Consider the following 27,246-nt stretch of genomic DNA (forward strand, 5'->3'; position numbering starts at 1 on the left):
AAACATAATTATGAAAATTATTTTCTTGTATTTGAAATTGTTGTTTTATTTTTGAACTCCAGTAATGGTTATTATGAATTGTGTTTGTTTATTGCAGTTAGAACATATGAAATTGTTTATAAGGAAAGTCCGAAGGCTGAGTAGCATTCTGAGCAGTGTCTTCACGTGCAGAAGTTTTTGAAAGGTGTTCAGTGGTTTGTAGTTAGGGTTCAGAAGTTTTTGTAGGGGGTCAAAGGTTTTTGTAGGGTGTTCAGTGGTTTGTGGTTGAGGTTCAAAAGTTTTTATAGGAGGTTTAGAGGTTTTTGTAGGGGGTTCCGTGGTTTGTGGTTGGGGTTCAGAATTTTTTGTAGGGTGTTCAGTGGTTGGGGTTCAGAAGTTTTTCTAGGGTATTCAGTGGTTTGTGGTTGGGGTTCAAAATTTTTTGTAGGGGTTTAGAGGTTTTTGTAGGGTGTTCAGTGGCTCGTGGTTGGGGTTTAAAAGTTTTTGTAGGATGTTCAGTGGTTTGTGATTGGGGTTCAGAAGTTTTTGTAAAATTGTTTGAGGTTGGGGTTCAGAGGTTTTTGAAGGGGGATAAAATGTTTTTTGAAGGCGGTTAAAATATTTTTTGAAGGGTATTCAGTGATTTGTAATTGGGGTTCAGAAGTTTTTGTAGTGGGTTCAGAGCCTTTGAGGTTGGTTCAGTGTTTTCTGGTGGCTTACAGAAAATTTTGGGGGCTGATCAGAAGTTTATGGGGGCTTTTGTGCTGCTTCTAGTGTCTTAACAGAAGAATCTAGGGATGTTCAAAAGTTTTTTGAAGGTATTCAATAGTTGGTCTATAATTTAATATTAAGCAACCAAAGAAGGAAATACGCAACATCCAAATAAATTATTATTTCATACCAAAATACTTGATAAAATTTATACACAAATTATTGCTCCATATAGCACATATATATATGGATATAAAAGACAACATATATGAACATCAAACAGGAAATATATGAACAAAAATATAAAATAATAGATATGGAACGATTAACATCATATTTGCTAATTTTATTGCACAATCCACCAAAATTGGTCAAAAAACTCAAAAAAAAAAAAAGCAAATCTCTATTTTTTTTATATCAAAATACAAGAAACTTTATATTAAAATGGACAGAGAAAACAGAGTTTTCCCCATTGTTGAAAATATTAGAGCTTCTAGTAATTTAGAGGTAAAAAAAAAAAAGGAGAATCAAAATTGTCAATGAGGGGAACAAAAAATAATCTTCAAAAAAAGAAAAATAAAAGGGAGAGATTAAAATCGAAAAATGGTTGTTGAAAGTTTTAATTTAGATTTTCAAAGAATAAAGAGAATATCAAAATTCAATGGTGAAAAAAAAAAAAGACTAGGCTTCTTTCTATTGGGCGCGGGCTTCTTTTTGTCTGGGCTGGGCGGCGGATTGGGCTTGGTGCACCAATTTCTAGGTACACCATGGTGCATGTAATACTAATTATAATGAAGAAACGAATGGGCTTAAATTCCTTGGGCTTTACTCTTGTTATGTCGCTGAAGTCGGTTTTGTGAAAAGAGAATGTTGGGTTTATAAATACCCAAAATTCATGCAACTTGAGGGAGAGATTTTCATTAGTTTTAGTGGGATTTCATGATTTATTAGTTAACTTTATTTCTTTAGGGAACTTTTACTCAGTGTTCCTTTAGTTTTAATTTTATTTACTTTTCTTATTATCAGTTAGTTCGAGCATTGTTATAGTTTTTACGGAGGTTCTTAGTTTTATTTTCTTGGACTATTTTTGCAGCTTTTGTGAGATTTTTAAGTTAAGTTTATATATTTTTCCTTGCTTTTATTTTGCATACTTTTATTTTATTCTTTATTCCTAGCTTTTCTTTGTTATTGTTTTCATTCTAGTTTCATTGTTGTTAGTCTTGTTACTGCAGTTTTATATTGTTTTTATTATGTTTAATTTAATTACTTTGATTAGTTTAATTTTAATTATGTGCGAGTAGTTTATTCTAGGGTTCTTAGGGATCCATGATTAATATGAAGGGACGATTTATTATTGTTGATTGTTAATGTTTTGGATTAATTTCCTATTGATTTTTATAAAGCTATTCAATTAGATTTGCGCAGGTTTAATTGCTTGAGTTACGCAATATTGATTCGAGATTCGAGAGATGAGAATTAATATTATGGTGTACTTTCAATAGGTGGAATTAATATATAAATGTTTAAGTCAAGATTCGAGAGATGCGATTTAATATCGATATGTTAATTATGTAATTATAATACGTAGTGAAAACCCTTTATAATCTGGTTGATTTGTGCACTGATAATTAATTGTTATGTTTTATCTCAAAATATTAATAATTATTGGTGAACCTATGACCCTAGGCCTTTTATTATTGATTATTCCCTTAGTTTATTTATTGTCGTAGTATATTTCCCACAATTCCTACTCGTTTCTTGATAATTTAAATTATAATAATTATTTAGGAATAAAAGAACATTATTTTTCTGTGGATTCGACCCTACTTATCTATCTATTAATTTTAGTTACTGATTTTAGAAATTACTTTTAATTAGGTAATACGACTTTAGCATGTCAACTATATTGACTCATTTAATCCTTCGGATTAATTCGTCGTTTTGGTTCGGTTACTCGATTGGGTGTGACCCGAAAGATTTAGTCAAGATTAAGCTGTAATATTAATCATGCATTAATATTGTTGATCGTAAGAGGCCTCCAACTAGGCATTCCAATCACTTGACCTTACTGAATAATTAGCTTTCTAATAATTCCAAACCCTCTTTCGCATTAATATACTTGTGATGATTAATTAAGTTCACTTAAATCAACCAACATAGAATCCTAAGTCCCTATAAAATTGAGTTAAATATGTCATTCCACAACAACACTTACCGAACTAATGTGAATAGTAATGGGCTATGCCTAAGCTAGGTATCATTATCTCCCTAGGAACGTAAGGTATACTAGGTATACAAGTTGATTTTGGTTAAACTCAACGATATCAGTAAGGAGTCCTTTGATGTTGTGGCAATGGAGATAAACGTCATGAAAGCAATAAATGCGACGCTTTATCGATTGAATGATAGCTTAGAGCTATTAGCAATTAGATTGCTTACCTTAAAATATTAAGTGTTAAGACAAGCCAAAGCATGCTTAATCACTTTTGGGATCTTTGAATCGTTTTATTCTCGACCATAAGGAAAATTTTAATGTGTGGATAAGACGCTTAATAAGATTGAAAGTTTGCATGTATGCTTTTATATTTCAAAATTATTATGTTATTATCTTGATAAATGGTTATAATTTGTACTAATATTTGTAGTTCTAAATCAAATTGCATTGTTTTCAATGATTGGTAAAAGGAAATATTTTTTAGAATGGTTCTCAAAGAAAGGAAAAGCATTTCTAAAATACAACTTCTCATAAATGACTTTTATGACTAAGTCCGAAAGGACGGTTGGACATCATGTATTCAAAATACTAGATAGTTTTGATAAACATGAAATATTGAGTTGAAGACACAAATTGTCAATAGTTGACAACCAACATATCTTTTCGCCTCATACACTAATGAGTACAACTCATTGATGTAGTAATTCAAGTACGAATTAAAGGAAAAGATGGATCTTTGTTTTACGGCGCATTAGATGCTTAATTATGCCTAACAAAGTATAAAAGTCAAAAACTTAAAGAAATAGTTCTTAATGGTTATGAGATGATGTATAATATAAGAAATATAGGAAATAGAAAACAAAGAAAATGAATGAGATTCCAATTCTACCAAAGAGTTCATGTTATCGTAGTTAAACTTAGCAACTCATTAACTGTACTAAGTATTAGATATTGCTTGAGTGTTCCACTTTAAAAGTGACCTTAAACCATTAAATTTAAGCTAAGTTATTGACTTACAAGCTTAGAATGAAGCAAGTAGTGCTACATCAGTTGTAAGGCCATTTGTTTTGTTTATAGATCTTTTAAGCTAAGGCTGGAACGAATAATGGTTGTTATGTTTCATAACAGCAAACAATCCATTTACACACGGAAAGACTCACATTCAAAGTAAAAGAGAAATAGTTGCGGGTTTTATTTGAATGGCATGGTTGACTAAGCCCTAAGTCCAGAATGCTTGATTATAAACAAACATTTCCGTAACACATAACTCACAAAGTTTAAGTCATGGACATGATTTGTGTTCCGGACATCTTTAGCAATGCCACATTAACAAGAACGTATTCAAGGCTCTATTAGATAGACTCTTGATAGTTGATCAATTCAAAATCGCTCTAAGACAAGCAAGTCTTACTTGTTGAAATCGACAAAGAAAGGAGCTATTGCGTTTGGTATAGACAATTGACTTCGAAAGCTAAAGAGGATTCCATTACTTTGACGTCTCACAAGAATTTGAAAGAATGTGGCTATTTTCATCAAATGTAAACAAAATGGACCTTGAATAGCTCAAAAGTTTAGTGAAGTATATAATCGACTTGGCAAGATATCAAAATGCATAGATTAGATTGAGGATATTTGCTTCAGCGAAGTGTGATCATCTCAAAGTTATTATGAAATTGGAATTTCATAACAGCTCCATAAAGAATATAATATGTCTTCGCGGAGATCTCGATGCCATTTGGAAATGACTCGAATGATGATGGATCACATCCCTTCCTATAAAGTTATTATAGATTTCACAAATGACTAATGTTACACTAAATAAAACCGTCGAATCTAAGAAAGGACATCATATTCAGTTATGGATGGAAACAGTTTCTGACGTCTTTTCAAGTATATGTCTAAGGCTCTTAGCCTCAATGGGAGCTCACTAGCTCAGTGGAAGCTAAGTGACTCAGTGGGAGCTGAGTGGCTCAATAAAGGCTAAGATAGCTCAAGTGGGAGCTAACTGTTTGTTTCACAACAAACTTTTATCCATAGACAATATGCATGTCTCTTTGTAAGCATTCAAGTGAGACTAAGGGCATTATTTCCACAATCTAATTGAGAACATAGTATTTGTTTCTCTAAATGGTGTCTTTCTAGAAAGTGTCACATTTACAAAACAACAAGTGGGAGGAAAATGAACTAAATAACCATCGAGATTAGCAACAAACTCGAACTGAGAATCTCAAAAGAAGACTTTAAAAGGGATTCGTGAGAATGATAAAGAATACTGGAAGGATTTTACAAGTGCCTCAAAAGAGAATTCACTACTCACAAAACTACAAAAGTGTTAGAGTAAGATCAACATAATCAAAGGGCTTTAAAAGTGCCTTGAAACTCAGTGTTTGATGCAATTACCCCGTATAGGTATAGAATTCACCAAAGGCTTAGATTGAATACGATAAATTTCTATTAAGTTAGAAATAAACCTAAGACTTACACTACTACAAAAATGGCCTAAGGAACTGCTTGTAAGGCACCACATAAACAACTAATCCGGTATCTTAGGTAAAGAAACCTAATGTAAGAGATTTCCGATTTCTTAGGAGGAATATGAGAAACCGTACACGTAAAAGTAAGGTTTTTTAGATTTTTGTTTAATATTTACCCATAAAAAAACTGTAGAGTTCACTAAAAAAAAAAAAAAAGAAAAAAAAAAGCTGAATACCCTAAAGCTAAACTGACGCCCCCCTCAATCCCTCCATGTACTCATACTCGTATTTATCTGCTTCGTATTTATCTGCTACTGTATTCATCAAGTTCTTTCTCTTCTTCCCGCCTATCTAAAATTCTGAATCCCTCTATCCTATCCCTAACAATTTTGCTCATTCTTCTTCGCATCAGCTTTCACTTCCATCAATTTATTATATAATTTTCTAATCTTGCACTAGTAATACTGCAAAATCGTTACTCTAATATTCGTCCATGAGAATGATGTATCATACCCGCAAAATGGTGATTATGTACTTCGTTTTTTTATTTCGGTTATCTATGAATTTATTGTTTTGGGTGATAGATTTACCTTTTTTGTATAAAAAAAATATTGAAATTCATTTGATTCTATTTGTTTAATTTTGTTTTGCAGGTAGATGAAATCATTGAATCTCGCTATAATTGAAGTGATAAAAAAGAAGTTAATTGATTTAATCTACATAACATCCATGGTTATAGTTGAATTTTGATATTTTCAGCCTAACAATTGAACTTTACAGTTTTTTAGTTTATTTTTTCTTTAATGGCTGAGAACTTTTTTGGTTGTTTAAGCAATTAGATTTACGAGTATTATCAGCCTTATGATCTTTGATAGCTAGTATCTTTGAATCTGTATTCCATTATTGATTAATAAAGTTAATTTTCTAGTTAGTCTGCGAATTTCAATTGTTCATCTACTTGATTATTTAGGTTGGTATTTATGCTTAATTTTTTTTTTTTTGTATACTTTATGTTAGATATGTACGGAGTATTTTGTAATTCTATGTATTTTTTAGTATTCAGATCAAAATATACTCAATTGTGAATTTTTTTTTTATTCATCTTTCAATGAATTAACTCATTGAATTCTAATTAGATACATCTGTAACTTAAAAAAAAAATCTGTAAAATTTTCTATTAGTTGAGCTTTTCAACAACTTACTAAAGTGGTGGATTCGTGATTAAATAATTTTTTTTAAAAAAAAATAATACACAAAGAGACCAGTAGTCATTAAACACAGGTGTCTTAGATGGGGAAATAAGAAACCATTGATCCTTTAAAAGTGGTCTCTTTGCATTGTTATTTTAGTGTTATTGGAATGATCTAAGAGACTGGTTATGTGATAGAACTGATCTCTTTTCTTGATCTAAGAAACCGGCCAATTTTCTCGGTTTCTTAGGCTAAGAGACCTACCACCTACCGCACCATTTCTGGTTTCTTAGGCCTATTTTGTCCGGTTTCTTATGTCATTTTTGTAGTAGTGTTACAAGCATACTATTTACTATTAGATAGTAAGGGAATAATATAAATACTGTAAGATAGCTACGACAAATCCAAATTCCAAATAATGGTTAAAGACCATAAAATCCAAAATAGACTCCATGATTGAAAATCATTTTTGAAACTTGATTAATTTGCATGAAGGGTGAAGACCCGTCAATCGCAAATAAGTTTTCAAACAGATTACTAACAAATATGGAAATGTATATGCATACATAGCTAGATTAGTTGAAAAGGATACAATTAATTTATGGCGTTGATTTTAATAAAAACCTATTCACCAATCGGAATGCTTAAGTCTTTTTGTGATTATTCTAGCAAAATTGCGCATATAAAGTATGGAAAAATAGATTCCAAAACCGCCTTCTTAAAATAGGATTTTGGAAGAGACTATGGAAATAGTTTTAGGGTTTTGAAAATTTAAACAATGCTAGATTTGAAAGCAAGATCAACAAATCCATTGTGGGATTGAGAGATGCATTGGATGTAGGAATTGGAACGTGTTTTCTCATAAAGTTAATAAAGGGTTTAGCTTATGGAGATACATAGAAATTTTTATGGATAAGAAAGTTAGTGGGAGCAAGAGTCAATCTTGTAAGGTCCAATAAGTAGCTTACGAACTCTATTGTAAAATGACTATAAAATGCTAAATGCCTAGATTTGAAAGTATTTTCTACAATGGACCAAGAGAAAAGCGATACTTAGTACATATTTGAAATTAAGATTTATTGTATAGGCTTAATAAAGTGTTTAAACGAGTAAAGGAATTTATCGTGTTAAACATGAAGGACTTGGAAAGGTTTTCAACCCATATGTATAAAAGTAAGTAAATGTTTGAACTAAGTATAAGCTAGGCAAATATTAAGTCAAACAAGAAATACTATAGTAGAGACTTTCAACCTTATCACATAGCAAACAATTTAGCAAGACTTAGTGAAACTGGATGAGCTAAAAGGTCACATGAATGAAATAAAATTGGGAATGATTCTGCAAATGAAACCATCATGTATGCTACGATATGGAATCGTCACAAAACTTACATGCTTAGAGCATGTGAAGTATAAAGTACCAATCAACTCAAATCTAAGTAATGGATCATTATATTATAATCAAGAACATCCAAAGTACTTGGATAAGTAAAGAGGATGAGTCCTTGATGCATGGAAACAAATATATAATTTTGTGAATTGATGTTGCGAGCACAAACCTTAGCAAGGATTAGATCCTTAAACAAGGAAGCCATTTATACGCACGAGCTAAGAAGCGTTGTGGCTTGAGAATGATAACATGGACGAGCGTCCATATGAAATATGCGGAGGTTTAATGTAAAATTCCATGATCACAAGTGATTAGGGTATCCCAAATCATTGTGAGTTATTTGGAGTGAAATCCAAGCAAAGCATCATCTACTGAAATATATGTTGAGAATATTGTTGCCTTAAAAGCAATAATAAAGTTGTTCAATGAAAAGTTTGTTGTTGAACGATGATGATTATAGATTGTCAAGTTGAAGATCTCAAATCATGAAAATGAGTGGGAGCCATCACTTGGACGATAAATCCTAAATCACTTATAATCCATAACACTCTCAAATTTTACCATCTTATTATGAAAGTGTTCGATGATAAAGATGCTAAGATTTGCAAAGTAATCATAATTAAACCTATGCAATAAGTGAATGACAACCCTCACAATTGCATGAAAGAAATCAAGCATATTAAATATGGGTGTGATTTCTATTAATGTTTTGTGAAGAGTATTACTCTTAAAACATTCTGGGGAAACCATTTATCATAAGCTGAAACATTGAAAAGTTTCATAGTGGAATAAATTTTTTCTAAATGTTCCATAAAACTATTTAATTGTGGTTTAGAATTAAATTATAGGTCCATTCAATTTGTCGATATTCAAAATAGGGTATCAAGACTAGTCTTGGATAAAGAAACAATTATTAAGTGAACGTTTAATATTATATCGAAATTATCCCTAATCAAGGTCATTTGAAAGGTGGACGAATAATGACCACTTGACATTAGTGTGTAGTATGATTTATAGCACCGTTTCTTATGATACAAGGACTTGATTGTCATAAATCATTTGCAAAGGCATTAGTTTGGAACTATACCGGATCGACCTATGAAAATACTTTAAGAGATTTAACAATCGTCATACGCATATTTCTCATTATGGCTATTAGAACCTCTTTCCTCGACCATGAGTATTGTAAGTTCTCTTGTTTGAGCCACTAGTAGAAAATAGTATTTTCGCACCGGTTCAAAACCGGCTTATCCCACCGGTTTTGAACTGGTGCTTATTTGAGGGATGCCAATAAATAATATTTTCGCACTGGTTCAAAACCGGTGGGAAAAATGCACAATAACACCGGTTAACCAGTGCCCTTTTTTTTGTTTTTTGTTTTTTTTTTTTTTTTTTTTTTTTTTTGCTTTTTTCACTTGAATTTATCTCCAAAATGTTATATACAGAACAGTAGGAGCATAGTAGCAGAAACTTGGTTTAAATTGTAAACAATGAAATATACAAAAAAATTGTTAAATTGTTAATATACATAAATCATATATATATTCATCATTAAATTGTTATTGTACAATACAAAAAAAAATTAATAAATAACAATTACAACATCAAAATTAATATTCCAAAATCAACATCTCAAATCCTTCTTCTAGTGGAGTCATAAACTAATACCCGCATTAAAACACCAAAATTAATCAAACTCATAATAAACTAAAAAACCTCCATTATAGCCCTTCATATTCAGAAACTCAAAATAATAAAAATAAAACCTAGAAATCAGCGGAAAAAAAACCTAGAAAATCATCGAAATAAACCCAAAAAATTCATGAAAATTCCAAAATCAATTAAACCCAGAAAAATCAATTAAACCCAGCAATTTCGAAAATCAATTATACCCCCAAAACTCAGAAAATTCCAAAATCAATTAAACCCTAAAACCCAAAAAATTCCAAAATCAATTAAACCTAGAAATTTCGAACAATATTACAACAATTAAACACAAAAAAAAAAAATCAAGGCATTTAACATGAATAATTAAACCCATAAACCCTAAACTCGAATAATTAGACCTAGAAACCCAAAAAAATCAAGATATGGTTCAAATAAAACGGGGGCAGCGACACTGGTAGCTGATGTTTGCATGGAAAATGACACGCGGCCAGTGCATGGTTGTTGAGAAGAAGAAGAAGAAGAAAAAGATGAGAAATGAATGAAAGAGAAAGAGAAAAGGATGAGAGAACGAGAGATGAAAGAACGAAAGAGAAAAAATAAAGAGAAAGAGAAAGAGAAAGAGAAAGGGATGAGAAATGAATGAAAGAGAGATAGAGAACGGCGGATTAGTGAGAGAAAGAAGCTAGGGTTAATGGTTTTATATAACATGATAAAGGCCTTTTTTTAGAATTCTCACCGGTTCAAACCACTGCCATTTCACTAATTTGGCACTGGTTTGGGTTGAACCAGTGCCATTTCTATTATACTAACTTCCGCTTAATTTTTTTGCCACCGGTTTTAAAGAACCGGTGCTAATGACTCGGTGCCAAAATGAGTTTTTCTACTAGTGAGTAGGGGTGTACACCGGTCCAAAACCGGACCGGACCTGGACCGGACCTGTTTGGACCGGGGACCTGAATTGGGTAATTATGAGGACCAGGGACCGGACCTGAATTAACAGGTCCGGTTCCGGGCTAGACCTGAAAAATCAGGTCCGGTCCAGGTTTGGACCTGAATGAACCTGTTTTGTGATTTTTTTCGTTTTTTTTATTTTTTTTATAAAAAACTTGTTGGACCTGCATATGGACGTGCGTATGGACCTGTTTTGTGATTTTTAGACCTGTTGCATAATTAAATAATTACATACAAACCAAAATTATTAATCACAAAAGCACAAAAGTACCAAATTTTTATTTTTTTTTTAAAATACAATTTTTCCGGGTTTCAGGTCCGGACCTGAAAACCCCGGGTTTAGACCGGGTCCGGACCGGAACCGGGAACCTTGATTTTTAAGGACCGGGACCGGACCTGAATCAACAGGTCCGGGTCAGGTCCGGTCCGGATCAGGTCGGTTAAGGTCCGGTTTCAGGTCCGGTCCAGTTTTTGTACACCCCTACTAGTGAGTACTAGTTCGTTTTGATGTTTGTCAAACGTTTGTCATACAAGGGAATTATGACAGAAACACTCGGGTGGCTAGGTCCTCTTCGTAAGGGAAGCTAACAGTACAAGACTGAGAATGTCCCCCTATTAACAATAGGGAAAATGTATTTGTTGTTTACAAGACCTCTAGAAGAGCGAGACTGTGAAAATGCATGGCCATGCGCAGATGGATTTTAGAAATCATCTGTTTATTGACAATCAAACTCAAAAATCGAGAAAACTTCTAGACGTAATAATGATGACGAAGAATCTTTCCTTATAATTCATGAAGAGACATTAAGTGACATAGGAAATAGACTTTATGCTAATAGCACACTTGTCCGGAAGGACAAGTGGGAGATTGAAATGAATGGTGTCCCTTCAAACAAGTGTATTATTCTAATAGAGGGTTCAAAATTATTAAAAAGCTTATTATTCGGTAAGATCAAGTAATCGAAATGCCTAGGTGGAGGTCGCTTCAATGCATAATTAATATTACAGCTTAATCATGACTGAACCCTTCGGGTCACACCCAATCGAGTAACCTAACCGAAATGAAGAATTAATTTGAAGGATTAAATGAGTTAATAGAGTTATTACGAACTAAGATATCGGATTTCGAGCTTGAGCATCGAAGCCGAGTGTCGAGTCATTTTAAGGAATCGGCGAGACGAGAAAATAAGTCAAATAACAAGTCATGGGACCTAGCGTTGGATTGGCCAAGCCAATTGAGGACTAGGTTGCACTAGCTTAGCCTCGGTAGCAGGCCTAATAGCCATGCATGTGCGCTAGCCGGGCATGTTGGCCGAGCTACTTGGCTAGCAACCAGGCCATGCGAGCTTGGCTTAGTGGGGGAGATAGTAGCCCTAGCATCAGCGCTACCATACTAGCACTAGTCCGCAAGCACGCGAGTAGGCCTAGTAGCATCCCGCTAGCTCGCGTAGGCTTCCGGCATACTAGCAAGCCCAACCAAAGGGCCAAGTATGCAACATGGCATGCCTTAAGGCCCAAGGCTTGGGGTGTGCCATGAACATGGGATTGGTGGGTGTATGCTTGCTCTCCAAGGATGGGTTTGTAGTCCTTATCTACTCCTTCCCTCATGTTAACACCTGTCATTTGACTAATGCATAGCTAATTAATTATATTGTAGGGAATATTTCAAGCATCCCACAATTGAGCCCCATTATGATCATACACTTAACCATGGTGGCATCCAGAGGGAAGGAAGCTAGAGTAAAAGAGTCGCCAGCAATTTTTAGGAACTTGTAAACCGTTCACAGGGTGAAGGTTACACCCCTTAACGATCCAGGAGATCGTTAACTCCAATAGGTTTGGAACCATGACTGGAAGTTCGGGGATGAAGGTACAAATCCAACCTAATAGAGATTGAATCTGCCCTAAAAATAGGCCTATACATTATTCTTCTTGTATTCATGTGCGCTTTCTGACTAACATACAATCATTAGGTTAACCCTAAACCTGTTTATCTATGTTGGTTGAATATTAATGCACAAACAAATCTATTATTGGCGATCACTTGAATTATAATCATATTAGCCTAAACAAGATAATTAATTATCTTATTAAGCATGATTACAAGTACAAATTCCCTTTAAACATGCTTAAAAGGCGTGATCAAGCAATAACAATAATAAACATCAAGCAACATAATAATAATCATCATCATCATAATCATGTTAAAGATAAAGCATAATAATAATAGCAAGATCATAGGCATGATACTAACAAGATTAATAACAAACCCTAGCATGTCACTAAACATTAAAAAATCAAATCTTTTGCCCTAACATGATGCTAACATGATTTTAGGAAAGAAATAGGAAGCATCATAAGCATACATAATATCAAAAATATTAGTTAACCCTAAAAACATGATACTAGGAAGCAATAAAACATCCTAACATGATACTATGAATCAACAAAACAATCTAAGTATGACTTCTATATCAAAAGATCAATAATTATAGTAATTAAGTTACTTACTTTGATGTCTCGTATCTCTTTCTAATAACAAAATACACACGTTAGTAACTTCAAGGAAAAATAATAATCAAACAACTAAATCAAATAATTGAAATAGAGATTTGGGATCAAACCCTCAGAAATATTAAACCTTTCACGTCTGGGGCGAAGGCAACTTCGAACTTGGCTAGGTGTGGCTAGAGCTAATGTATGAGGAATTTTGTGAGAGGAAAGGTTTAGAAAAAGAATAGAGAGGGAGAAAGCTTCTAGCTTTTTAGAGAGAGAATAGCGTGAGATGATGGTTGTGAATGATGAAAAATGGGGAGATACGACCCCTATTTATAGAAAAAATAGCTCGGAACTCGAATCAAGTCCCATTCGGGGTAAAATACCTCCTGTCGCCAACGACAGGAGTTAGCGCCAGACAACAGGAGCAGCGCCAGGCGACAGCTGTTAGCGCCAGGCGACATCTTTGTCGTCTTGCACTAAGTCAAAATTAAAACGCGCTTTGTACGCGGAATCATCTTCTTAATACGATTAAGGATCTAATTCCGCGTTAAGCAGATTAAAATCATATTTGTGACAAATCACATATTTTATTCAAAATAAAACTCTTTATTATATAATTATCAATCCTAATCTCATTAGAATTAAAAAGAACCTTCTAGATATTTCTAGAGGATTAAAATCAATCCTAACAAATTTAAGAATAATAATTAATAGGCTCTCCTCTAGATCATTGGGCCACATATAAAATCATTTTGGGCCAAATCTAATTTAATCCATAACTTCCTCTTTATTCATCGGAATTGGGCTTATAATATATTGTTGGAAAGCACTTTTCGAGCCCAATCCAACTACACTATTATTGGATCCTTATCATGGACCAAACTAAATTGGACAGGCTATTTTCATAAAATAGAGTAAAAGAAGAAATTTTTTGAAAACAGAAAGAGAGATATTTTTAATAAAAAATATCCACATCACTAGACTTTTCACACTTTTACTTCGTTCGATAATCAAATGTCGTGAAAGGTATTCATCACTGGGTTTGGTTTTGGTGAGACACATTTGGGTGTTTACACTAATATAATTTAATTTGGAATTAAATTAATTGCTTACTTTTCTCACCCTATCATTTCTCCCATATGGAAAGATAATTGATGTTTTTGGGAGCCTTTGCCTATAAATTCCAACTTTAGGAGTTGGGATTATTCACTTGAGTTGAACTTGATAAGGCATCTCCCAATAGATGGGAAAACCTAAAAGTTCATAATACTATAGTTTTTTCTAGGTTTAGCCCCGACTAAGCTTTGGGGTCGGGGCCGTCCGGGTTGGGTCTCGAGGGTGTGAGACGTTGGAGGCTTGCACATTTGCGAGGCTCTACTCTTTCAAATTCGAGCTCTAAGAAAGAGCCCAGCACACGTCAAGGGTATGATCGTCTTTTCCTCTTTCTCTCTATTAGTTAATTAATTATGTGGTTATTGCTAACTAATATGCATGTTAGTTACTTTAATTTTTGTGCGGATTTTGGGAGGGTTTTGTTCTGAGTGATGTCGGACATCACAAAACCCAACAAAAATAACATTATGATTCAAACAACATAATTTTTTTTAACAAAATAACAAAAGGTTTACATGAAATAACACATAGTTTTAGCAAAGTCGTAACATGAGACTTTAAGTTAAATAAAACCTTAAAGTTAGGAAAATGATGCAGGGTTAAGTAAAATGACATAAGCTTTTAACAAAAATAACACAAGGTTTTAGCTTACAAAATAACACTAGATTTTACGTAAAACTACATAATATTTAGGTTATTTTAGATTTTAACATCACACAAAAACCCGAAAATGGTTTTTACGCTAGTAGAAAAATACAATAAGGCACCCCCATAAAGGCACCGGTTCAGGCCGAACCGGTGCCCTAAATCGGCCCAAAATTGGGCGCAATTTTACACAAATAGAAAAGGCACCAGTTCAGCCCAAACCGGTGCCAAAAATAAAAAAAAAAGAGCACCGGTTTGAACCGGTGCCTTTACGAACCGGTTCATTTAAATATTAAAAAAAAACCCGCCCATAAAACCCTCCTAACCCTATCTCTTTCTCAATCAGCCGCTTCCTCCTCTTTCTCTCTCCTCTCCTCCTCTTTCCCCTTGCTCACCCCGTCTTTCTCATCTCCTCCTTCCCTCATCTCCTCCTTCTCTTTCTCATCTAGATCTACTCCTTCTCCCTCAAGACTACCACGTCTCCATCTCCCTCAAAGCCACCATGAAGACCACCACGGAGACCACCACGAATACCATCACGGAGACCACCACGAACACATGCAACACCGTTCCCCCACCACCAAGATCGTTATCATTCGATTTCAATTTCTGATTTTTGTTTTTTTAGAGTTCTGGATTTGAGATTCGAATTTTTTTTTCGACTTCGAATTTTTTATCCTTAATCGATTTTTTATTTTCGATTTTGATATTTTTTGTTCAATTTCTAGGTTTTTTTTTCCGATTTCACATTAGGTTTTTTTTTTTTTGCGATTTTTATTTTTTTTTCGAAATCTTTTTTTTTTTATTTTGATTTTAATAGATTTTTTTTCTGGGTTTTTTTTCGATAGCAATTTCAATTTTTTTTTAAACGATTTCTGGGTTATTTTTTTCCGATTTCAATTTTGTTTTTTTTTCGATTTTTTTTTGTTTATTCGATTTTAATATACTTTGTTTTCGATTTTGATTTTTTGTTTTTCGATTTCTGGGTTTTTTTTTTAATTTTAATTTTTTTTCTGGGTTATTTCGGTTTCATTTTATTTCCAATTCTTGGTTTTTTCGATTTCTGGGTATTTTTCGATTTAAATATTTTGCGAATTCAATTGATTTTCTCTTTCTCTTGCATGCATGAGTATTCTGGGTTATTGTTTCTCGTTTTTTTTTTTAGTTTTAATAATTTCTGGGTTATTATTGATGCAGGTGTTAATTCATGCAACAATTCAAGGATTCAAGACTTTTTTTTTGGAATATTGTGTTGATGTTGTAATTTTTTTTTATTGATTTACAATTTCAATTTCTGAGTTGAATTTCATTATAATTCATTGTAACTTTTTTTTTTTTTTTTGTATTGTACAATAACAATTTACTTGAATATAATGTGATTTACAATTGTTTTGATGTTGAATATAACAAATTTCGATCAAGACTCCGTATTTTACCATTTTGTTTGGTTCGTATTTCTGATGTTTGTTTGTATATTATTTTTATTATTATTGCAAGAAAAAAGTTAAAAAAAAAATACCAAAAAGGCACCGGTTAACCGGTGCATAAAAGAGCTTATGGCACCGGTTTTGAACCGGTGCCAAAAAGGGGGTATTTGGCATCCCCCACATAGGCACGGGTTCAAACCGGTGCCTTAGGCCGGGTTTGAACCGGTGCCAAATTTGTTTTTTCACGCAGTGTTAACACCTACATAAAAAAAAAATTATTTTAACACCAGACAAATTTCCAAAAGTTTGGTATTACCACCACTTAACTGATTTCGTTTAGGATTCCGTTAAGTGGGCCATAAAGCCACGTGTCACTTTATTATTGACCAAAAAAAGAAAAAATAAATAAAGATGAAAAACCTAAAACTACCCCAGCCACCACTGCGCCACCACCGCCCTCCCCCCAACCCACCACTGCCCTCCCGAACCCACCACCATCGTTGCACCTGCATCCCCAACCCACCTGAACCCTCCGCCTCCCTTTCCCGCAACCACGCACCCCCAAAAACCACCAAAGCTAAAACCCTCGTTCCCCAAAACGGCCACGAATCCGGCCTTAAAAGGCCGAAATCGTCCGGTTAAGGCCACTCTTCCCCAAAACCGACCAATTTCGGCCATTTGTGGCCGGATTCGTGGTCGTTTGGAACGAGGGTTTTGGGTTTAGTGGTTTTTGGGGGCGACACGGTTGCGGGAAAGGGAGGGGGAGGGTTTAGGTGGGTTGGGGCTGCAAGTGCGATGCCGGTGGTGGGTTTAGGGAGGAGGGCGGTGGTGGCGCAGTGGTGGCGTTGTGGTGGTGGCTGGGGTAGTTTTACGTTTTTAAAAAAAAATCTTTTTTTTAAACAAATAAAATGGTGACACGTGTCACTGTGGACCATACTTAACGGAATTTGTAGATGGAAATTGTTAAGTGGTGGTAATACCCATTTTTAGTAAGTTTGTCTGGTGTTAAAATCAATTTTTTATGGGGTTCTTAAAAACCATTTTCGAATTTTTGTATGGTGTTAAAATCTAAAATTTTCTAATATTTAAGCAGAATTACATAGTATTTTATTTAGTAAAATAACATAAAGTTTGCATAAAATAACACAATGTTTTAACAAATTCAAAAATAACATAGATTCGATTGAATCAAATCAAATTAACATTTTTAGTTCAAATTAGTAGTACATTTCAATTAATTAAATTAAAATAAAAAATCAAATTTAAATCTACTTTGTTTTGCTCATTCTTGTTCACAATTGTTGAATCCTTATATTATGATGAATGTCAACTATTTTAATGTAGTGAAATTGATTTTCAACTTTGATTGAACAAATTTGTGCTTGTTTGAGTGGTTAAAATAATAATCAAATTTTTTTTATGGTTTTTGTTGAGAAGAATGAAGGATTTGATGATGCTAATTTAAAATGGTGGGTTGGGAAATTAGAGAGAGAAAAGGTAGGGAGGGAGAAAGTGGCCTCAAGAGAGAAATGATATTGAAATTTTTATTATTTTAGGTTTAATATACTCTCATAGCTTTTTATGTTATTTTATTATAAAGATTTGTTATTTAACGTAATATGTTGGAGTAGCGGTAGTACCTAATACTAATTGGAGAAAAAGACCAACAATTAAAAGAAATAATAACTTTCCTTTTAAAGGGATAATTAAGAGGCCATAACAACCAACTATTGATGAGCGTAACTCCCAAATTAATGACATTTTAAACAAATTAATTTAACTCAAGCGAATAAACCTTGAATCTTGTAACAAATACAATATTCTAATAATAATGAATTGTCAAAGAAAAAATGGGTACTAAAAAGATAAGAGGCCAACAACCCACATACTTAGTAGTGTGTTAAACTACTCCAAAATATACAATGCAAAGATATGGTATTTTATCAATGTGAGACTATCACTTTTTTTCTTTTTAGATTAATACACATTGACTTGCGAAGATGATTCCATTAATATGTGGCTGGTCATACGATGTGGTTGGTCATACGATGTGGGTGGGTTACTTAGTCGGTCAGTGTTTACTCATTAGGGGGTTACTTGGTCAGTCATGGATCAGTCGGCGAGGTTGTGTAACCAGAGTTACACTATCCGAGGTTACTTGGTCGGTTAAGGGTTATTCAGTCAGTGTAATGGTGTGTGCTACCAAAATTCCAAAACCTTGTAAAAAAAATAGTTTAAATAATCCCAATTTTGATTGATTTTATTTTAATAATCCTAACTTTGGATTATTCTAAAATAATCCCAACTTTAGGGGGCTGTTTACTTTCTACAATCCCAAACCAGTCAACAAAAATCAATGACATGATACAACAGGTTATGTGCCACATGTCAAATTGTAATTGATCCAAAAAAAATATAATTTTTATTTTAAAAAAAAAACTAGAAAACCCCTTATCCCTACCAACCTAACCCTCACCCCCTGGCGCTGGCTCGCCGCGCTCATTCCTCCCTTCCCTTGCCCAATGCTGCACCGGTTTCTCCCCCGTCCCCCTACGCTAGTGTTGCGACCCACCCCATCCATAATCTCCTCTTTGGTTCTCTGCCTCCATGAAAACACCCAGTCGAAACTCCCTTGACACCACTCCCTCCCTCCCGAAAATCCCTAATTGTCCCCTCCCCACCATCGAAACCACAATGGTTTTGGTGTAGGGGGAAGGGCGGTTAGATGTTTCCGGAGTAGGGGAGGGGTTTTCTTAGTGGTTATATATGTGGGTGTTTCGGGGAGGGGGATGGTGGTTTAGAGGGAGGCGAAAGGGGTGATTCCAGGGGTGAGGGAGGGGCGGTGAGCTAATGAGGGAGGGGGTTGGGTTGGGTGGGTGGTTTTTTTCTTTTTAATTTTATTTTTTTTAACCAATTAACTTGCGACAGGTGTCACTTTAAAAAATCGTTCAACTGATCATCGGTCTTTGTGATTGAAGAAAGATAACGACCCTCAAAGTCGGAATTATTGCAAAATAATCCAAAGTTTAAATTATTAAAAGAAAAGGGAATTTTCCAACGATAGCCCCCTACTTTTTTAGTTTCTCAATGTTAACTTTCAATTTTTAAAATTATCAAATATAACCCCCAATTACTAATTAGCCATTAAATGTGACATTAGTAGGTAAAAAAAGGGTTTAAATTACAATAATTTCCGTTAAGTTGAGGATGAATGAGTTAATTTGCCAACCATGGTTAAAAACAATTAGGGAGAAGCATTAGTGCTGCCAACCAAATTCCTTTTACACCATTTTTGGAAATTCTTGATTATACTTTCTCTGTCTCACAACTCTAGACTCAACATCTCATCAAAGTTGCAGATATTCTACATACTCTTCGTCAAAAACAAGCAAATTCTTCATTCTAGCTTTTGTGGAAAACGATCGAAAACGAGGGATGCAATACATTCGAAGGGTTTTGTGGGTCTTGATGTTTTAATCGAACGATTTATGACTTTTTACCTTTGTATTTTTTAGGGATTCATATTACAAGTAAGTTGATTATACTTTCTCTGTCTCACAACTCTAGACTCAACATCTCATCAAAGCTGTAGATATTCTACATTCTCTTCGTAAAAAACAAGCAAATTCTTCATTCTAACTTTTGTGGAAAACGATCGAAAACGAGGGATGCAATACATTCGAAGGGTTTTCAAGGTCTTGGTGTTTTAATCGAACGATTTATGACTTTTTACCTTCATATTTTTTAGGGATTCATATTACAAGTAAGTGCATGCTCTCAATTATGGGTAAACAAACTTTGTCAACATTTTGGCAGAATTGTATGTTGGGTTTGTATGTGTCAATTTTGCTAAAAATTTCATATTATGATGATTCATTTTTCTATTACAATGGATTGCAGAAAATTTGAGAGAATCGGGTTGACACTTTGCTTAAATATATAGAAATTGGTGTTGGATTAATATGATAATAGAAATTGGTGGAATTGTGAGAGAAACCTTGTAAGTCGTAGCAATATAAAAGATATAGGGAAGAAGGCATGCAAGGTATACGTAGCCGTCACCTATCAATAGGGATGACAATTGGGCGGTGCGGGTGCGGGTACCCCTCCCGTATACCCGCACCCGCCAAAATATTTTATACCCACCACCTACCCGCCACTCGCGGCGGGTAAAATTTCAATATCCACACCCGCCTAAGAGAGTAGAAACCTAAACCCACACCCGCCTTTTACCCGACAACTCAACATTTTTTTAAAATAAATTTCCTATATAACTTGTCATTATACTCTTTAAGTTGTTGTGAATATATAATATAATAGCATAATACAATGTAGTAGGCAATATGTGGGCATTTAGTCGGGTATGTGGATAAGTAGACGGGTAATGGGTGGGTCATGCGGATAATAGGTTGGTATAGCTCAAAATCCACGTCCTACCCACTACCCACAGGAGTAAACACAAAATACGGTCCCTAAACTTTGCCAAAAGTTTGATTTTGGTCCCTATACTTTCAAAAGTCTGATTTTGGTCCCTCAACCACCAATGACTCATCAATTGTGGTGGTTATTGTAACGAGTCAACAAAGTTTAGGGACTTTGCCATATTTAATTGCTGACTGGACCAAAGTTTAAGGACTTCTAATACTGACTGGACCAAATTTAGGGACTTTGCCTTTTTTTAATTCAATTGCTACGAACTATGTTAATTAACCATATTTTTAACTTTAATTAATCTAATTATTTTACTCATTCCAATCTTGAATTTATTTAATTTCCCACGTTAATTTTAATAACTTTATGTTCTCTCTCCTCAACTTCTTACCTTCCCCATTTATTAAGCTCCACCACCCTACATATACATACTACTTCCACTACCAATCTAGCACCACCCTCTCCCACCGAAAATAACAAGGTGGTGGTCGTCGTGAACTTGACATGGGTTATCCTTCAATTTTTTTTCCTTGATTCAAAACTTGTTTGTTTTCAATTTGATTTTTTATTTTATTTTTTTTGTTTAATTTGACTGACATTTTAGATTTGTTGGTAATTGGTTTTTTTTTTTTTATTTATTAATTTTAAGACAGATGTGGTGTTATAATGGTGACGCCCAGTGGTTGTTTATGTATTGACAATGGGCTAGTGGTTGTGGTGGTGGTGGTGACTATTGTGGTTAAGTTTAGGTAACTGGTAAGGATAAATTATTGAGTGAGTTTGGCAATTAGAAAGGTTAATTTTATGGGATTAATACTTGGAATGTATGGAAGTCCCTCAACTTTAGTCCAGTCAGCAAGAATAAAATAAAATAAAAAATGCAAAGTCCCTAAACTTTGGCCATGTCAGCAATTAAATAGGCATGAGTCCCTAAACTTTGCTGAGTCATTGAAATAGCCACCACAAATTATGACTTATTGGTGGTTGAAGGACCAAAATCAGGCTTTTGAAAGTTGAGGGACCAAAATCAAACTTGGATCGTATTTGGTGTCTGGCGGACCTACCCTTGGTCCAGGTAGGTCACGTGACCTAGCAAAAAAAAAAAAAAAAAAAAAATTAAAAAAACAAAAAAGACTGACAGTTAGTACTGGAAGGGGAAAAGAAAAACAGAGACCAAATTCAAAATCACGCACTCTCATCCTCTCAAATCTCAATCTCTCTCTTCGCTCTTCGCCGCCGCACCGCCACTCGCCGGAGTCGCCGCCGCACCGCCTCGCCGGCTGCTCCATCCGCATACACACACACTCGGCGCTCTTCGACTCTTCTTGCTGCCAGGTAAGTTTGTTTTTAAGTTTTTAAATTTGTAAATTATACCCAAATTGTTGAATTGTTGGGTTGAGTACTTGAATTTGTGATTAATTGAGTTGATTATGTAATTTAATCTAGTTAATTAGTGTGTGTTCTATTGTTTTTTGAAATTGTTGATAATTTATCAATTTAGGGAGTTAGGGTTTCTGATTTTTTAGGAATTGAATTGCTGGTTTTTTTTTTTTTTTTTAGGAATTGAAATTGTTTCCTGTAAATTGATAATTTGATATTATAAATTGTTTCCTGTAAATTGATATTATAAATTGACAGTAAAATTGAGTAATTGATGATTTCATATTAGAACTTAGGGTTTTTTTTTTTTTTTTTTTGGAATTGATTAGTTTGGATAATTGCAAAGGTGGATTGTAAATTGAAGCATTTGTGGTTTTCTTAATCTAATAGTTAATGTAACTTAATTTTCAGAATTAAAAGGAAAAAAATGTGTGATATCACAAGTTTCTTTGGTCCGAAAAATCCCCCTCCTCCACAAAATCCTCCTCCTCCACAAAATCCTTCTCCTCGTAGAGAGCGAGATATGTTTTTGAATGTTGACATGAATGATATTATAGATCAATATCAAAACATGAAAACCCGTAGAGAGCAATTGTAATTTCCTTTATTTGGTTGTAATATGGATATTTATTACTTTTGGAATGTATTTTTTTTTTAAATATTAGCTTTTTTTTTTAATATTCTTGCATTAATTATTGATTAGTAGTCGGTGGTGACCTAGCACCCGAAAAATCCTGGATCCGCCCACAGTGTGTATGACTTTTGTATCCATACCCGCCTAGCTTGTACCCATACTGCCCCAACTGGGGTGGGTGCAATGCAGAATTCACATTTTTATACCCACATGCCATCCCTACCTATCAAGGAGGAAGATCATGGTCAGTTATCATAATGTTGCACCAATGCATGATAATTTCTTGTTAGTTTGTCAATTATCATGGAAGAAATTAGCTTAATTATAATAGTTAACCATGATTAGGATAATTATCATAATCAAACATGCATTTAACCTTTTTTTACCTACCTAATGTCACGTTTAAAGACTAACTAATGTGTACCACAGCCGATGCACCGAGTTTTACTTTGAATCTGAACAAATATTATTTGACCTATAAAATATAAACTATATAATTAAAATAAAAAGAACAATAATAATTATGAAACCAAAGAAGTGCTCTCAAATTAAGTATTTAGTATGTTTTAATAGTATATAAAACATAATTAAACAATAGAAAAGATGGTTAGAACATCAATTTATTTTTTATTGGTCTTGTTTTCAAATCTTATAATAAGCATTTTTATTGCCATTAAAACATGTTTGTAGTTTAAAACATGTTTACAGTATAGTGGATGATGTGGCATATATCCAATACATGTGAAGGGTGCCATGTGGCACATATTTCGTTTTAGGAACACTTTTAATTTATAATAATAATAATAATAATAATAATAATAATAATAATAAGTACAAATTAGTAATTGGGGTTTATATTTGATAATTTAAAAAATTAGAAGTTACCATTGAAAAACTAAAAAAATAGGGTTTTCTAAGCTATGCCCCCGTAATTGTTGAGTTTCTAAGGTATGTCCATGCTTTTTCAAAATTACAAAATGCACCCTTCCAACTTAAGGTATTTATTTAATCGTACTCTCTAACCCAACATGAGTATTTGTGTTAATTATTAATTACTCCACTATGGAGAGAATTTTCATGCCTAAATTGGGTTAGATTTTATATAAGAGGATTAATGTTAAACATTTTTTTCCACATTTTCTCATCTTTTCTTTTTTCTTCTAAAAGCAATTATTAATATTCTCTTGGTGTAATTCTTCTTTTTTCTCATCCACTTTTTAATACTTTATATGTTATTGAAATTACTAACGTCGAGTTAACGTAAAAGAGTACGGTTGATTAAATAATTTAAATTGAAAGACCCAACTTTACTTATAATTTTGAAAAAGCAGGCCACTTAAAAACTCAAGAAAAATAGAACCCGGCAAATCAAAAGAAACACAAAAAACATTCAAAAGATGAAAAGAGACGGAGACGAGAAGAAGATGAAGAAGAAAGTGGACGAAAAACCATCAGAATTCGAGTTCTGCAAAATATGCAGAATCAACCACAATCAAGGTCGTCGCCACAATTCCTTCCCACGCCACACCAATTCACTCTCCTCACTCTTCACTCGCTTCCATCAGAAGCTCTCCTTCGTCAAATCTTCACTCAGAAACCCTAGCTTCGTTCTCTCTTCTTCGGATTCTCCTGATCGTCTTTGGTGCATCTTTTGTGATTCCGACATTGTTGAATCTGATTCTGCATTTGTTTGGTAAATTTTAATTTTTTCGGATTTTTTTTTTTGAATTTTTGGCTGGAATTATGATTGGAGTAACTGTTAAATGTTGCATTTTTACATATATTTCACAAAATTTGGTTATGTTTTCATGTAATTAGTGGTAATGTAATTGAGCATTTGGCGAGTGATGATCATCTGAAGAATTTGAAGCATTTTCTATGGAAGTATGGTGGTGGTATGAACAAAGTGGATTCTTTCAGAATTACGGTTGAGTTAGCTGAGGTAGTTAACTAATTTAGCTTCATTATTTAAATGGCAATTTGTTATTATACTTAATTGTATGTATACTTGTATTTATTTGATGCAATTTTTAGTTTTTGATTGAATGATTTGGTGATCTTTTGTATGCCTATTTACTTTGAACTTTATGATGTGTTCAGATTGTTTAGTTTGCAAAAGCGATCGAAAACAAAGGGAAATAACCTATTGTTTAGAGTTTATGTTTAAGGATACATCTATATTTATTTAAGAGATAATAAATGTCCTATCTATCAAGAGTAATGAGTATGTAGTTATAAGTCACATCAAATTGAGATGAAGGGTCTATCTATCAAGACTCAAGAGTATGTAGTTATGTATCACAACTAAGTATTTGAAATTCTATTGTCCAATCCCGAAGATGATTTTGATGAAATTCTTATTTGTGGGAGGATGAGAAATGGTGTTTCTACCATGAAAAAAGTGTTTGGTTTAATTGGCTTGTGTTTCCATGAGTGGTTATGCATCAAAAGGCTTCATAAAAAAAAAGGTCTATTGTTGACTTGGTAGCTTAGTTATATAGCTTTTGCTCCGTTGTATTTTTCTTGCTAACATCATCCTCACCCCATCGATCATTCTATGTTGCAAAAAATTACCGATGGTGGCAACTACCTCATAATAATGTAATTCCTCCGTTCTTTTTTACTTGATCCGCTTTGAATTTTACACTATTTACCACTCCTCCTTTGACCGGTTTTGTGAATAATATTTAAAGAAAAAGATATTCATGTAAGATATTTTTAAATTCGTCTCAACAAGTACTATCATAATATATTAATTTTATAATTTTTACTTATCGAGAATTAAAGTTATTGATCGTTAAAGTTTTACATCGGCAAGCGTGATAAAAGAAACAGGTCAAGTAAAAAAGAACAGGGAAGTATGTTGTTACAGAGCATTCTGCAGTTTATACCTTATTATCGTCCATCTTAGAAAGAAAACTAGTTTTTGGCCTGGTCCTGGCTCATTATTACGTGAAATAAGCACTTTCGCTAAGTATGTAAATTCTGAATGAGTTGGAGATATGATGGTTATATACTATAGCAACAACAAAGTCAAGTTATCAAATGAATCAAAGAGAGATATATAAGTAGTCCCTCTCCCACCTGAGATGTAGAGACTCATGGTTGGGTCACTTGGGTGTGGCATATGGCAATGTGGCAATGGAAACTATGTCTTTTTTTCTAGAAAGGGAAGGAGGAGGCATTGGCTTGTCACACTTGAAATATAGGACTGATCATATCATATATTAGTAAATTACCATAAGCCGGAGCTGCCTTTTTTACCTCTTTTAGAGTAAGTAAGAAAATAGACAAATTGATGTTGCTTGGCCTGCTCCTATTTCTAAGGGCCTCCGTTAATCTCAACTACCAAACACCAGATAAAGATGTCTTTATCTATTTTTTTATTTTTATGAATTCCATGAATTGTTGTGCTTAGAGTGTAATTTATGTTATATGTTCTTGACTTCTAGTTTCTAGCCTTCAGCTACTTGCACATTTTTATGCCATTATTTCATTGTTATGCAGTGGAAGAAGAGGTGTGCAGTACTGAAGAAGGATGTTCCACCATCGAGATCTTCACTTGGGCAGTCGTATGATATCCAAACAAATTATGAATTCATGAATAATTCTAACATAAATAATATTCACTTTCTTGAATCACGTCTCTTAAAAGATGTTATACCTTTACAATATGGCACAAATGAGAATTACCAGGTATATCATTCAGATATCTCACAAGCTGGTGAAGTTAGTTCATCTGCGTACGATGTTGCTCCACATACAACTTGGACCCCAGAGCATCATATGGAAACTCAGAGTTTAACATGTATGAGTATGCTTACTTTCAATAGATTATACATAGTTCTTCTTATCCTTTCTCCTTTCTTTTTTCTTTAATGAATATTATGTTGTTAATGGATATTTGTTTTTTTGGTCTGTGCTTTCATGGCAGGTCAAAGTAGGCAACAACCCCTTGCATCTAGCGTGGAAAATGTCTTTTGCTGATGGTCTTGTAAAAACAGGGGTAAGTTTGTTGTTAATGGCTTTATGTCTTATCTTATTGACCATTAATTGTTTAGTTTCTTTGTCAATAAACTGGCTTAGATTTTCCCTAAAATGGTGGTTTGGTGATTTGATATGTCAATATGTGCTTAAAATTTACGTTTTCACCTTTACCCCAAAAAAGGAAGAGAAATGAATTCAAACATGAATGGAGGGATAAGAATGAAAAAATTTGACAAGAAATGCAGAATTTGAATGTCATGTTGTCACCTTGATATTACCCCCTTTGTCTTGGATTTATCACACTGATTTGACGAGCGCATGTTTTTATGCACTACAATGAACTTTCTTTATTTTATAAATTATTGTTTATTTATTATAATTTATTTATTTTATATTTTAGTTTGTAGTAAGGTATATGCTATTGTTATTGAAAGTGGGCTATTATTTTTGATTGGTGTCAGTGAGAATCTTTCTGTGTGAATTTTGTTAAGGGAATAGCAAATAAATGGATCTAAGTGAAAATTGTGGATCAATTCTTTTATAGAACTATCAC

The 27,246-nt window shown here is 33.6% G+C and overlaps 1 protein-coding gene across 1 annotated transcript; it reads left to right on the plus strand.

Moving 5' to 3' along the window:
- Positions 1-21,083: 21,083 nt before the first annotated feature.
- Positions 21,084-26,686, plus strand: LOC110703954 (TITAN-like protein). Its single transcript, XM_021881757.1, has 6 exons — positions 21,084-22,027; positions 24,038-24,399; positions 24,525-24,648; positions 26,214-26,283; positions 26,387-26,514; positions 26,641-26,686. The coding sequence occupies exons 2-5, from the start codon at positions 24,104-24,106 to the stop codon at positions 26,509-26,511; spliced, it is 615 nt and encodes a 204-aa protein (XP_021737449.1). The 5' UTR covers positions 21,084-22,027; positions 24,038-24,103; the 3' UTR covers positions 26,512-26,514; positions 26,641-26,686.
- Positions 26,687-27,246: the final 560 nt, after the last annotated feature.

This window comes from Chenopodium quinoa, unplaced genomic scaffold, assembly GCF_001683475.1.
Source record: "Chenopodium quinoa cultivar QQ74 unplaced genomic scaffold, ASM168347v1, whole genome shotgun sequence".
NCBI lineage: Eukaryota > Viridiplantae > Streptophyta > Magnoliopsida > Caryophyllales > Amaranthaceae > Chenopodium > Chenopodium quinoa.

What these genes read in the sequence shown, in the direction of transcription:
- LOC110703954 (XM_021881757.1), top strand. Translation starts at nt 24,104, where the DNA reads ATGAAAAGAGACGGAGACGAGAAGAAGATGAAGAAGAAAGTGGACGAA. An exon ending in TCTGATTCTGCATTTGTTTG is followed by an intron (nt 24,400 to 24,524) that starts GTAAATTTTAAT and finishes TCATGTAATTAG; the next exon opens with TGGTAATGTAATTGAGCATT. An exon ending in TTCACTTGGGCAGTCGTATG is followed by an intron (nt 26,284 to 26,386) that starts ATATCCAAACAA and finishes ACAATATGGCAC; the next exon opens with AAATGAGAATTACCAGGTAT.